This window comes from Primulina huaijiensis, unplaced genomic scaffold (genome assembly GCF_012295235.1).
Source record: "Primulina huaijiensis isolate GDHJ02 unplaced genomic scaffold, ASM1229523v2 scaffold40265, whole genome shotgun sequence".
Taxonomy (NCBI): Eukaryota; Viridiplantae; Streptophyta; class Magnoliopsida; order Lamiales; family Gesneriaceae; genus Primulina; species Primulina huaijiensis.
In genome coordinates this window covers 70286-84458 of record NW_027359513.1, presented here as the reverse complement: position 1 = coordinate 84458, position 14173 = coordinate 70286, and the positions used below count along the sequence as shown (strand labels likewise).

General features: G+C 33.7%; 2 protein-coding genes and 1 non-coding gene across 4 annotated transcripts; 1 reads left to right on the top strand and 2 right to left on the bottom strand.

Moving 5' to 3' along the window:
• Window positions 1–1652: 1652 nt before the first annotated feature.
• TRNAS-AGA (transfer RNA serine (anticodon AGA)) lies at window positions 1653–1734 on the bottom strand. Its single transcript has one exon. It is a non-coding gene; the product is annotated as a tRNA-Ser (tRNA).
• A 120-nt stretch (window positions 1735–1854) lies between these two features.
• On the top strand, window positions 1855–9745 carry LOC140969176 (protein ESMERALDA 1-like). 2 transcript variants are annotated; one of them, XM_073430447.1, is made up of 10 exons: window positions 1855–2190; window positions 4706–4775; window positions 5097–5164; window positions 5269–5357; window positions 5801–5998; window positions 6650–6854; window positions 6930–7097; window positions 8359–8526; window positions 8644–8834; window positions 9175–9745. In XM_073430447.1, the coding sequence occupies exons 5-10, from the start codon at window positions 5835–5837 to the stop codon at window positions 9335–9337; spliced, it is 1059 nt and encodes a 352-aa protein (XP_073286548.1). In that variant the 5' UTR covers window positions 1855–2190; window positions 4706–4775; window positions 5097–5164; window positions 5269–5357; window positions 5801–5834; the 3' UTR covers window positions 9338–9745. The 2 variants fall into 2 exon arrangements, with proteins under 2 accessions (XP_073286548.1, XP_073286549.1); XM_073430448.1 differs by having other exon boundaries at window positions 5269–5361.
• Window positions 9746–10697: 952 nt separating this feature from the next.
• On the bottom strand, window positions 10698–13114 carry LOC140969173 (uncharacterized). Its single transcript, XM_073430441.1, has 4 exons — window positions 12922–13114; window positions 12277–12558; window positions 11852–11928; window positions 10698–11129 (listed from the first exon to the last, which is right to left on the bottom strand). Exons 1-4 carry the CDS (start codon window positions 13112–13114, stop codon window positions 10698–10700), a joined length of 984 nt encoding a protein of 327 aa, XP_073286542.1.
• Window positions 13115–14173: the final 1059 nt, after the last annotated feature.

Genomic DNA, 14173 nt, shown 5'->3' with positions numbered 1-14173 from the left:
TTTTTTATTTTTTACTTTTTAATTATTTATTTGTAAATATCCTCACCAGAGAGGTTCAGTATCACAAACTTAAGTTCAAGGCGATTTTGGTATTATTCTCACCTTCCGGTTTGTATTCGTCTATCCATCTTGTAATCCTAAAAAATAAAAATGATATATGGTAGGTAAATATAGTGGGGAAACACGAAAATACAACAAGAGAAACATTCAACAACAGAGCTGTCTTTGACATAAGTTGTATTAACAAAGTTGATTGGAGCTTCAATACTCAAGATGAGGAATCCAGGGACACAAATGGCTTCTTTATAATGATGAATATAAATATCTATGCCAGATATGTTCTCAATCAACACAGTTTTTGGCCTCGTAATTTGCAGTAAAAGCTTGAAAAGTTTTCAATTTATTAAGCCAACTGCCAACTAATATAGTTTCAAACAATATATGGAATATTGTGTCTCCAACTGAACCAGAAATTACATTCATCGTTGAAAAGTGTAAAGCATCCCAGACGTCGTCAAGTTCTGACTTGATTTGCATGGTAACCTTAAATAGAACTGAACCTGAAAAAAGCCGGAGACCGAAGAACTTACAGCAATGGCAAGGCCATTTTGAACAGAAATGAAGATGACACCCAAGAAAGAACATAACATCACAACAGAATCGAATTTCAAGATCTTCCAAATCTGATATGCAGCTGGAACATCAATGAGGCCAACCACTCCTGTGACGATTATGGCCCCTAACACGACATTTGGTGTGTACTGAAAGAGTGGCATTAGGAAGAGAAGCATAACCATATCGTTACTGCCATTATTATGTTAGACATCGCAGTTTTACATCCAGCATTGTGATTCACAGCTGATCTTGAAAAAGCACCTGTATTCTTTGAATTTTTGTAGTCATTGATCCACTTATATATGGTAAATAAAAAGTTTTTGGTATTTATCGTTTATTTCTGACAACGATCGAGTTTAGGGTGTAATATTAATGCACCTATTGTAACTTGCAACATAGCAAGAAGTTGAAGACCCAACTGTGTTACCATCAACTTGGCAGTTCTTCAATGCAGCAAACGTTCTTCCTACTGCGACTCCTTCCTGTAAGGAAAAACTAGCAATGCTTGGCCATGTTTGCCTTGACTCGGTTTTGTTAGTGGCGATGCTTGGACATTGTTGAATCATGAGAGACTCGCGATAAAAAGGTCCATGCAAATGAAATCCTCGTCTAAATTTGAGAGGAGATATATATAATTTTTATTTTAAAATTAATTTCATTTTTTTGTCATTATGATAAACCTTAAAGGGAAGTATATATAATTAATTAACTCTTTAACAATAGAAATTATTTTATGTGCTATATATGATGAATATCCATCAAAATACCGATTTAGAACTAAAAATTTTGAACGATGATTTTTCTATCAAATATAAGGACTACATAGAAGATATGAGCATTCGATTTTTAATATTTTTTTTGGAAAAGTTTTTTAATTATTTTAATGTAGATACGATTGTTTGGATGATAATAAAAAATACTATTTAAAAGGTTTAATTCTTATAATAAGTATAACTTTTGTCATGAAAACAAGTTTGAAAACATTGGGTTTTTTCAATTATTACATATAAATAATATAATTTTTATTTAAAAAAATTCGTGGTCGGCAGGATTCGAACCTGCGCGGGCAGAGCCCACATGATTTCTAGTCATGCCCGATAACCACTCCGGCACGACCACCTGTTGCTACGCTTTGTGGTCAAATTAAATTATAACTTATTGACTCTCGGGGTTCGACGCCAAATATCTGTAAACCATGTAAACCCTTATCGCATGTAGAAGTTCTTCTCTTAATTGCCCAGAAACGCCTATCTTGCTAGAAAATATTCAATCTAAGCCATGGCGGAAAGGTTGAGCTGGGTACTTGTAGAGATAATCTTGCCACCGTAAAAAATAACCGCTGGTATTCTACTATCAGAAAAATCACCCGAGGTACAATTTTATTTTATTTTTTCATTTTTGTGATTCTGTTGCTTCTGTGAAACGATGGATGTATAAGTGGCTGCTGTTGGACCTGGCCGGGTTGCGTGACAAAGCTGGGAAAGTATCCCAGTTGCATTTTATGAGGGTGGCGCTGTTCTCTTGCCTGAATATGGTGGAACCCAAGCCAAATTGGATGAAAGGCCTGAATAAATTGTATGTTATTGGATATTAATTTGTATTATGACCGATTCGTTGTTTTGTTTTTGTTTTTTTTTTTCTTCAAATGTTTTGACTTTTGAGTGTATATATCTGTTGTACATAGATGAGGACATCTCGGGGATTCTGCGTGATTGATCCATATATATAATGTGATGGAATCGTTGATTGAGATTCAGTGTTGCTTATTCTGGGATTAGTTTTGGTATTTCAAGGGGAATAGTTGATAGTGGTTGCCACAATTTAGGAGTGATGGAAAATTCTCTCTTGCGACTTTTTATAATATTGTGTTTGGTCAATTCTTTTTTCTTTCTGATCTTAGTCCATGAAAGGTAAGACATAAAGATATGCAGTTAGAGTTATGAAACTGGTTATGATGATTGACGACGGAGCTGATGTGTGCCTGGACAAAATTTTCAACTATCATGGATGAAGGTGTACTGGTCCCATATGAACAAGTGAAGTTTCAAAACGTGTCTCTTAGTGAAACTTGAAACCACTCAAGTGCTCTGGTTTCGTAAAATTTGAGCTGGAAGTTGAATTAATGCTTTCCTGTGATCTTGAATTCCCTCGTGCTTGAATCCAATTAAGCTGCATATTATTGTTTCTTGACATACATGTGCAATGCATGCCGTGCGGTGGAGGGTCTAGCTAGTTACATAAATAAAACAGAATCGATCCATCCGTACATGAAATTTGACTACTCCTGATCAGAAAATCGTCATTAAAGTGTAATTACTCTCTCCGATTCAGTGTTTATTAATTTCATGCACGTAAGGATACTTTCATTCTTTCTTGATCATGCAACAAATTTTTTTTTTTTTAAATTTTTAAAAAGGAGTTACTATCTAATTGGTAGTTTATTTATTAATAATAATAATTATTANCTGTTAATAGCCAAAAACCCTCAATCCAATGTAATTTTAAAAAGAAAAAAAAATGCTATTTGTAGCGATGGGTAAATTTTAATTTTCTGAAAAGTATAAATATTAAAAAAATTCTCATTTATTTGAATGAGAAAAATTATTTATTTTCGTGACGTACTCTAATCGTCCAAATTCCAAAAGGAGACTCCAAGTCAATTTGCTATCAACTTCCATGATGACCCCAAAAATGGAAGAAAGGACTTGGTGGGGGTGTGTGTGTGTGTGTGTGTGTGTGTGTGTGTGTGTGTGTGTGTATATATATATATATATATATATATATATATATATGGTGATGTAATCAGAATTGATGTATTTTAGGGTCTTGACAGTGACCTGACTGTTTGGTTATTTTTAAACATTCTTCTATGTCATTTTCTATTGGTATAGGAGTCACTATCCTCTGCTTAAAATTCAACTTGTGAAGCTCGGAATTTTCATGGCATATTAGCTTTTGACAATATAATTTTTTGCATCATACGAAGAAATATTGAGATTAATTTAGAAATTTGATTGAGTACACAATCATTATCTTAAGCATCTGAGCTCTAGGCTTTCTGTATTTTAGATCTCTGATTTAGTTCAATTGTTTCTGCCTGGTGTAGCTAATGGATATGATCCGATATCCACATTTACTTTGTTTTATTTGCTGGATTCGTCCAAATTGTCTATATCTATTTGACTCATTATATGGTGTAAGGCATTCCATTATATTATGATGATTTCGACTGGATGATTCTAAAGAATTGAATTGAGTTAAAAGAACGGCTATAATGTGGTATTGTATCTTGGAGAAGAGAAAAATCCAAAGTTCACTAAAAAAACGTTCTTAATTATTTTTCTTGACATCCCTCAAGCTACTGAAGTTTCCTAATCATTGAGTGCGTTGTCTGATGTGAATTGAGGGTAATTACTTATACTTGTGTTACATTCTGACATTTAAGTATTATATATTTCTCCATTTTATGGAGACTGATGTAAAAGGGATTGTGTATTAGGTTATGCCTATCAGGTGTTTGAATAAGTTACCCAGTATTTTGATCTTAAGATGCGCTTAAATGACAAATTATGTTTGTTGAGAAGATAAGTTGCAATTCACTCTTTTTTCTTGTACCTAAGGCTCCGTTTGGACAAGTACTTTTAAAAATGTTTTTAGTGTTTTATAAGTGAAAAACTAAGTATTGTTTGGATATTATTTTGTAAAATGTTTTTAAATAGTATTTTTAAAAATGTTATCAAATTATACTTTTAAAAAAATAACTGAGAGATGTTTTTTTATATGTTTTATGAATAAACTAGAATAAAAAGTTTTTTATTCGATAGTTGTCCAAACACCTCCTTAATTATTTTTAACTATAAATCGTTTTTTTTTAAAATAGTTTGCCAAACAACATTTCAACTCTAAAAGCATTTTTATAGAATAGTTGCCAAACACATATTTATTCTTAAAATAACTTTTAAACTTTTTATTAAAAATTTTAAAAAGCAGCTTTACAAAAACATTTTATAATAGTTGTCCAAACGGTGCCTAAATGTCATACATTTTTTCTTCTAAATTTTATTCACAGAAATATTTTATTACTTTGTAGATATCGACCATATGGAAACACTCTTATAAAGGTGGTGAATGGAGACCGTGCATCAACAAGTCCACAGAAGGTGCTAAACTTTCTCACCACGAGAAATTCTATATTCTCTGTATTTGTTTTCCTCTAAACATCAGGCAATAGAAATTTAAAAGTAGATGTGAATGGAGGTAATGTAGTCAGGACTCAGGATTTTAAGGGTTTCCTGATCTAATTTTGATCACAGTGTCAATTGCTCCATTTTTTAACTTCATATATTTGCTACTATGTCATTACATGAATTTGTTCTAATGGAAAGTGATTAAGACGTGTATTTTAAGTTACATTTGAATCTGTTCTTCCAAAAAGAGATTGAGATGTGTATATTAAGCAGTAGATCTACTTATCATTGCAGGTTTGCACGAGTCAAATGGATATATTTTTGTGGAGGCCAATGGCGGTTTGAATCAGCAGAGAACGTCGGTATGCTTTGTTAGCATCATCAATTCCATGGTTTATTGCAGTTTGTGCTTTCATATTTTTGCGCTGGTCAACATGCTATATCTCATTGGTGCTGGCGCTTCCAGATATGCAATGCGGTGGCTGTGGCAGGTTACCTTAATGCAACTCTTGTGATTCCGAACTTCCACTTTCACAGTATTTGGAGAGATCCGAGGCGGGTATTTTATCATCTGTGCAAAATCTTGCTGCCAAAAGCTATTTCTTCTGTTTACTTTTTTCCAAAAAAATTGGGGCATACATGAAGAAAATATTAGATAACAAAAAAATAAGTTGTGTCTGTACTAGTTTGAAGTTACTCGGCTTCTCTTCTCTAAATCAATAATATTGTTTGTTTCATTTTCTACTATGGATATATGAAAATATTTCACTACCTGACCCAGAATACCTAGTTACATGTTTTGTCTCTATAAGTATTTGAATAAGTAGATCTCTTGCAATGTATTGTAGTTTCTGTATGGATTAATATTTATGTTCCAAAAAAATATGTTTTATGTAACTTGAATGGCTGCAATTAAGAATATATGCTCTTGGATCATACTGTTATTCTTGTTTTAAAGATAATGTTGTCCGCGTCTCTTATACTGTTTCTGTGTGCAGCAAATTTGGTGACATATATGATGAAGATTTTTTTATGAAAACCCTGGAAAATGATGTCCAGATAGTAAAAACTGTTCCAGGGTACATAATGGAGCGATTTGACTATAACATGAGCAATGTGCACAACTTCAGGATAAAAGCATGGTCATCCATCCAGTATTATAGGAATACAGTACTTCCCAAGCTGCTAGAAGAAAAGTGAGTCCTTCTGAATACTTGTTCTTATTCCTTGACCCTCTGTTGTAATGTGTTCTGTGGCAATAATGATTTGAAAATTGTCTTTAACTTACATAGATGATTACTTATGTCCTGATGGATATAGCTTCAAAACTGAAATATCTATGAGTATTTGAGTTTTCAATATTATGTCTCAGTGTGAATAGTTCTACAATCTGCTTGTTCTTTTTTATTATCTATTCTTTTTCTATTGTTGTTTTCCCCCCGTTTTCCATGTTTCGTTTTCTTTCTGGGCTCATGTGATGCATCATGACTGTCTTAGATTCCTTTTAGTTGCTCTACTTGTATTTCAGCAAATTCTTGTGGGAGTTAGTGTGATCAACATGATTCAAACTTTAAGATGATTATATTGGAGCTTTTTTTATTTACTTTTCCTATTGCCTTGACGTTCATTGACATTATTAAGGCAATTCTTCGATATTTTCTAGCTTAAGTCATGTTGGGTTTCTCTCTTGGGCATTTGTCTGTCCATCATTGCTTAGAAGTAGTTATCACCTTTTTGCGTAATTAGTATCTTTTCTCAGCTATTCTTTTCATCATCGATGCTTGAACATTTTTTTACTTGGTTTTTATAAATTTAAAGTTTCTACCATTTGCATCTGTTCAATTCAGGATTATAAGGATATCACCCTTTGCAAATCGACTATCGTTTGATGCTCCTTCGGTGGTACAACGACTTAGATGCTTGGCAAATTATCAAGCTCTAAAGTTTTCGAATCCAATATTAACTTTAGGCGAATCTTTGGTTGTAAGAATGAAAGAACGAAGTGCTAATAATAGTGGCAAGTATGTATCTGTTCATCTTCGATTTGAGGAGGTTAGTTGGGGTGGATTATGACTTTCGTTTAGCTGAACACTTGCAAAAGCAAAGTGCTAATATCTTCTTCTCTAGGATATGGTCGCTTTCTCTTGTTGTATATATGATGGTGGGAAGCAAGAAAAAATTGACATGGATGCTGCAAGAGAACGAGGCTGGAAAGGAAAATTTACTAAACCTGGTCGAGTCATCCGTCCTGGAGCCATCAGATTAAACGGGAAATGTCCCTTAACACCTTTAGAGGTATTATCTTTTTAACTTTCACCATCTTCAGTTTCCTTTTCATATTTCTTTGCTAGTCTGTTTGTTTCTGATGAACCATGACTCTTCTCTATATTTTCTATTATATGATGTAGGGCTCGGATTACCCATGTAGATATTACAAATTTATTGAGTTTATCCAAAAATATTGCGGTTTTTTCAAATGAGCCAATCATTATTTATTACATTCCGGATTAATTTTTTTGAAGTAGTAAATAACCAATCTCTTCATTTCAAGCCTAAGAAATGAAATAACATTTATCAAAATGATTATGTTTAGTTCAGATATTGTCCTTACGAATTTTTAAAGCAGCTACTGTTTCATCATTATACTACTGTTAATCAATTTGAGTGCAAAATTGGTTAAATGGCAAGTTGTATGTCATGTATAGTTTTTAATATTTTCAATTATCAAGAATATAATAATTATAACTCGCTCAAATAAATACACATAAAAATTACTCTGTTAGCGTTTGGGGTGTTACAACGGTTTTATTTCTTCATTCACTAAAAAAGTTGTGCCAGAAAGCAAAGTGAGGTTGTGGAGACTTGTGGGGAATGGCTCTAACCCTTGATAAGTTCTTTTTTTGTTAACCTTCCTGAAACCCTTTGAATGGTTTGTGTGTGTACCCAGTATAAGCGATTTTATTGTGGTATGGTTATTTGCTCCAACTTTTGAGAGATGCGTTTGTAACTCATTGAGATTAATCTGTTTAGATTTGAGTAAAGAATTTTATTATGATGGTTTGCCAAACGATGCTTGTTCTTTGAATTTTTTTTTGTTTACCCATCCATTGGGGATTGAAGTGAATTGATTTTGCCAAGTTTTGGAGTAGTCATCTATAAGTATGTGTCCTATTTTATGTGATTGTTAATTAAGGTTGTAACATAGATATTCTCAACTGTTTAAATATCAATACCACTGGGTTAGTCATTATTATAGACTACAAAATTTCACCCTTAAAAAATTATTTATACCTATTTTATTTTATGTTTCTTTGTTTACGACATATCTGTAGCAAAGATCACTACCAAGGTCGATAATCTCATTTGTAATTCTGCTGATATTAATTTGTATTTACGCTGTTATGATTGCTTGGTCTTGCGTCTTTTCAATGAGATCCCTCACAATACTTCGTTGTATATTCTTCACCTTTATTCCTCTCAAGACATTTGGTACTTGTATACCGCTGCCTGATAAAGTCTTTCTCTGCATAATCCTTGAATGGCTATTATTGATTAGGTAGGTCTGATGCTACGGGGGATGGGCTTTGACAAAAGTACTTCTATTTATTTAGCATCTGGAAAGATATACGACTCTGAAAGGAACATGGCTCCGCTGCTGGAAATGTTTCCATTGCTACGGACGAAAGAGATGCTGGCATCTGCTGAGGAACTAGCTCCATTTCAGGTCTAAATCTAAGCAAATATCTATTTTTATACCTATGTTATCCAAGTCCTGTTCTTTTTTTTTCACTTTGGATTCATACATTCTATGACACTTTTGACTCAAGTTGCTTATTTTCAGAATTACTCTTCAAGAATGGCTGCTATAGACTACACTGTTTGTCTTCACAGTGAAGTATTTGTTACCACTCAAGGTGGAAATTTCCCTCATTTCCTTTTGGGACATCGAAGATATCAGTATGGTGGACACTCGCGAACAATTAGGCCTGACAAGAGGAAGTTGGCGCTGTTATTTGACAATCCAAATATTGGGTAATACCTTTAGTTTACCTGTTCACTAATGGTGTTGTGACAATCCAATATGTGGTTTCGCCACAAATTTTTTTCTTTCTTTGTCGATAAGGCGCTGGTTCTGACCTTGTTATCTAGTATGTTAATTTGGAAGTTTAGTTGTACCTGTTTATTAAGCATTACTCATTTTTGGACATCAATGATGTTTTTTTAAGCCTCATCGCCACGCTTTGCTGCACCAATTTAATAAAATGATATTTGCCTTAGCACGGAATATAATAGTTTTACCTTCCACTTGAATCTCCTCTCTTACCTTTTTCTTATAAAAATACATTTTTTTTTTGTTGATTCTTTGTTCCAGATGGAAAAGCTTCAAGAAGAACATGCTTAATATGCGTGCACACAGTGATTCAAAAGGTTTTGAACTTAAGAGGCCAAATGACTCTGTCTATTCACTTCCATGTCCAGATTGCATGTGCAAATTGAACAAGACTGAAGATTCAAGATTGTCATCCGTGACATGAATTTTGCTAGATAGAACCGGATAACTTGACATCCTGGCAAACACTGTATCTTGATTGTGATTAGTTCATTTTTTGCCATTCTCTTTGGAGGGACGGCAGATACTCAAATTTTGGAACGACTACAGGCGTCTGTTCTCTGGCACCTGTTATTCCAGGCATTTAACTATCCGTCAATTCTTTGTCTCAGCTGTTGTAGTTAACAAGCTGTGGGTAGATACAAGAGGCCAATAGGGATGATATTTCTGTGCTCGTACTGTACATTAGTGAGCTGTTCTTGACTAGACTAGGGCTAACAGGATTCACGGTTTTGAAAGTTAATTGAAGTTTACTAGCCATTAGAAGCAGAATGAGCAGAATTCATCAACGCAAGTTCCCGTTTGTGTTATTGATTGTGTTGATTTTTCCGTTAATTTTTTTTTTCATGAAATCACCATACTATGATAAGGGGGACAGAGCATTTATTTCAAGAATTAATCCATATTGTAATTACGGGTAAATTTGAGGATTTTGCTCTTGAAGAATGAAGAGTCAGTCTCAAGATTCTGTCATGTCGACATCTGCATTTGTGCAGTGTGCAATGCTAGAACCTCAAGCAATGAGTAAAAATTTTGGGATAGTTTTAGGGATAAAAGGACCAACCCATAAATGGTCACACTGGAAAATCCTATTTTGTGTTGTTCAACTTCTTTCACACATGATACAACTGACGATTGCTTACATGTGAAACCATGAAACTCTTAATTAGGTCAACTTTGTTTACAGATCAAATGTTTGCTCTAACCATTTTATTGTTATGATTATCATATTAAGCCTAGCATTTTTCCATAAATCTCCTTTGCGTGATAGCTATGCAGGACCGGCAATGTAAAAATTTTAAGTGCGAGTACTATAAGAATTATAAATGCAAGACTCTTCAATAAATGCAGGAATTTTGTTGGTGATATGGTTTTTATGTTTTCGGACATAGGCAGGTCAGAAGCAAAGAAAACTTTTGTTTCTTCATTCTCTAGATTCTGTCTGAAGATTGCATGGTCGTCTCTTGGCAGTAGCCACTCTTATTTTATCCAACATATATAATGATTTCATTATTTATTTAAAATAAATAGCAACAATAACTACACCATTTCATTTTAGCTTACCTTATTTTTTCCATATTAAATAATTTATTGTGTTTAGTTTTTGTAAGCATAAAAGTATGAGGGGATGCGACCAGCCAAACTAAATATTAGTAATGCACATTACCCATTATTCAAATTCTTTATAAATGGCAATGCCCATTGATGATCAGCTAGACCCAACCATTACAGGTACAAAAGAAATGTAAAAGCATTAACATAAAACCAAGTATGAAACCCTTTCATCAATTCTTTGTGGGAAGAAACTCAAAAAACTCATAATTAAATTTGAATTCGGTTCCATAATTTCTCGTAAAAGCTTCTTCCTCTCCAATAGGATCAACAATTTTGCAATCATTAATGCTCCCAACTGGAAACAGCTGAAGAATTCGATTGCTTACTTGAATTCCATCTTCAAAATTAATCTTTAAATCATCATTCTTCGAAGGCGAGGGTATGCTAAGATTTAGTGCACAAAAGGGGTTTTCATTTTCTTGGGCTGCATAATTTTTTTGTGCAGAAATTGGAGTGGGAAACATGCAAGAAGACAGGTCCAAGTTGCAGCAGATTTCATTATTTTTCGCTGCTGTCTTCTGCTGCAAATTCAATTCAAAGTGTGTCATTAATCCAACTGTTTCACGTTCTGATTCTACAGCCCTATGTTTTGATACAGAACCCTGCAGAAAAATATTTAAACAGTTAATGAAAAGCTGAATGATTTTTGCATTTTTCCCAAGAAATTCTAATCTTTTCGTGACAAAAGAGCCAACAGAATGTATAAAATGCAGGATTTGAGGAGTACTGTTCTTTCACCATCATACAAAGTCAGCCCTTCCCTTTCTTTAATGTTTTTTAGTTTAAAAATTTATAATATACTTTATGTTAACAAAAAGAAAGGTTGAATCCCTTCCCTTTCTTTAATGTTTTTTAGTTTAATTTTTTATAATATACTTTATGTTACCAAACAAAGGTCAAATTTGAACCTTTATTAGAGAGGAAGATATGTTTTTTGAAGCCAAAAAAACGGAGACATGAAATTATTTTTCTTGAAATGCGAAGATTTGTCGTTTGAGGTTGAGAGTTGGACGGGACGATCATCCAATCTTGTGTTATATTTGTTTTGCTTCCTATATTTAGTTTCATTTTCTATGAATGCTAACAACTATTTGATCTTGATAGCAAATAAAAATATTAGTTTTATTTCTAAGTTCTATTATGTCACAACGATCTAATTAAGTTTTTGAGATGCATTTAGAAACTCGTTATTCTGGTTAATAGTCATGTCTTGCTAGTGTGTTTCCTTGACCACATCGGAAGTAGACTTCTGTGGTACCGATCAATTAATAAATAAGGGTAAATAAGACAACAAATTTCTTGATATTGAGGAACACATACAGACCTCTGAAGGTGTGCCGCATTTTGAGGGGCCACCTAATTTCTTGGCATGTTCGCTTTGCATGTATTTCTTGCTAAATCCTGTAAATGAGATCAGGATATGGGTAAATTCTAAATTCTTTACATCAATTCTTTCAAAAACAAAAAACACACACAAACCTAATAATGAATGAATGGTACTGTAACAAACATGCATGCATGCATATGCTTTTCTATACTAGAAGGTCAAACAGATCGTGTTTAACTCGATTAGCTTCCATAGTAACTCGAAAAACTCGGCCAACATTCAAATTTCAAAATTGACTTAATGTGCGCTTGATCTAGAATTTTTGCACTCCTACGAAAAAATTTTCTTAGCTCCTTATTTTTCTTACAATGAACAATTTACACACACACATAAATATAGATAACATGTTTAGTTTTGTTTACCTGGTTCTTTGGGTTCAACACAGTCCATCTGCTTAGCTGATAACAACTCAAGCTGGCGACGTTTCTTCTGCCTCTCTCTGGCCTTGTGGTTTTGAAACCAATAGAACACATTTTTGCCCTCTATTTTACCAAATCGTCGAAGCCTGCCAGCAATTTGCCTGATCTGTTCAGCCGTTGGAGTTCTGATTCCTCGTCTGTACATTTCTTCGAGTACCTGTAATTGTTCTGGAGTTGGGTTCCATCTTGTGCTCACTAATGGCAATGCATCATAACCTGCTGCACCTTACACAGGTGACGGAATCAGAACCTTGATCTTAGGAGTTAGGACGAGATCAAAGCCATACTCATGATTTGATAATAAAAACTATATGGAATTTGATTTATTTTTGTAACATTCGAAAGGGCCGACTGATGTTAAAAATACTTCAGGGAGGTTCTCATTTACGTTAGCGTGTATTTCGTCTCTCGTTCATTGTGATCGTGTAACAATTTAATTTCCAAGATGATTTGAAGACAGTATATAAACATTGTACATATATGCCACGTCAACCAGTATATATCCATATTCAACAAGACCGGCTTAGACAATGTAAAGAAACTAAAAAATCACAGACAGAGATGCATGTGTAGTGGAAGAATGAGTACCTGCAAGGATATTTGAGTGGTGTTTGCAGTAACAAGCTGGAGTTGGGTTCGCAGATAAATTGCCACTCATTACTGTTCCGGTGCTGCTACTAATCGACGCCATCCTGGGCATTAGCTGCCGACGTTTTCTGCTGTAAACCGGATATTCAATTGTCGTCTTGAAATCTTTGCAATGATCATTAGACTCCACCATCCACATTGTGTGTGAATTTAATTGTTTGTAACTTTTGTTGCCTTTTTATATAGAAAATGCAAATTTGTGCTGTATAGGTGATGGGTTTATGTCAACTTGAAGAGGGTACGTAGTTTTTATTGCTTATAATAAAGTATATTCTCCATGCCCTGCCCAAGAAATGTAGGCACATAGGGTGTCTGAGATTCAGGGAAAAAGACATGACAGGTAACAAACGAAATGAATGGTGAATGAGGGAAGACATTAAATGGTTCTTGGGTTTTGAAGAATAGACGAGTAACAGGACTAGGTTGACCTATACATATAATCCATCTGAACGTAAATATATATATTTTGATACACTCGGATTTGACGGTTCACAGTCGCACCTCGACTGTTACATGTTGGCATATATATAGCCATCTTTTTGGTTAACTATGTTAGAATCGAAACAGAAATGAGAAGGTCAGAGGCAAGATTGTCTCGGAATTGAAAATGGGGAGACGCGACGCGATTGATATATATAATGACAACTATTGTGTCATTGAGACTTCAATGTCTTTTTCTTACAAATCATAATAATAATATCATCATCATAGCAATAATACTGTCATTATTATTATTATATAATAATAATAGTATTGTTTCATATGTACGACAAGAATAGCATACGGCAGTCTGCCCCCATGCAACTTCGACACCATCTTGCAGTGGTAGAGTTAAATTTTCATTTTAATCCGTTAGAATTTCTAAATTAAAATTGAGTTATTCTTTACAAATGAAATCTCCGGACTATCGGAAAATTGGACAAAATTTATATACAAATAGAAAATAAAAACCGAGTCATCTCTCTGTAGGTTAAATGCTCTCTCAACTAAATTAATTAAATTTGCTGGACTCATTAATTACATCATTTGTTTGTTTGACACTACCTAGTAATTACATGTGTCGCATCAACTAGAAATTATTGTGCCCCACGTACTCCAAATCTTGCTTCCAAATTATATAAAATTGCATTATTTATTTATTGTGAACGCGTTTAATTTATCACTCCATTTAATAAAAAAAAAAAAAAAAAAA

What these genes read in the sequence shown, in the direction of transcription:
- LOC140969176 (XM_073430447.1), top strand. Translation starts at nt 5,835, where the DNA reads ATGAAAACCCTGGAAAATGATGTCCAGATAGTAAAAACTGTTCCAGGG. An exon ending in CCCAAGCTGCTAGAAGAAAA is followed by an intron (nt 5,999 to 6,649) that starts GTGAGTCCTTCT and finishes TGTTCAATTCAG; the next exon opens with GATTATAAGGATATCACCCT. An exon ending in TTTGACAATCCAAATATTGG is followed by an intron (nt 8,835 to 9,174) that starts GTAATACCTTTA and finishes TCTTTGTTCCAG; the next exon opens with ATGGAAAAGCTTCAAGAAGA.
- LOC140969173 (XM_073430441.1), bottom strand. Translation starts at nt 13,114, where the DNA reads ATGGTGGAGTCTAATGATCATTGCAAAGATTTCAAGACGACAATTGAA. An exon ending in CCACTCAAATATCCTTGCAG is followed by an intron (nt 12,559 to 12,921) that starts GTACTCATTCTT and finishes CACCTGTGTAAG; the next exon opens with GTGCAGCAGGTTATGATGCA. An exon ending in AATGCGGCACACCTTCAGAG is followed by an intron (nt 11,130 to 11,851) that starts GTCTGTATGTGT and finishes ATTTTTCTGCAG; the next exon opens with GGTTCTGTATCAAAACATAG.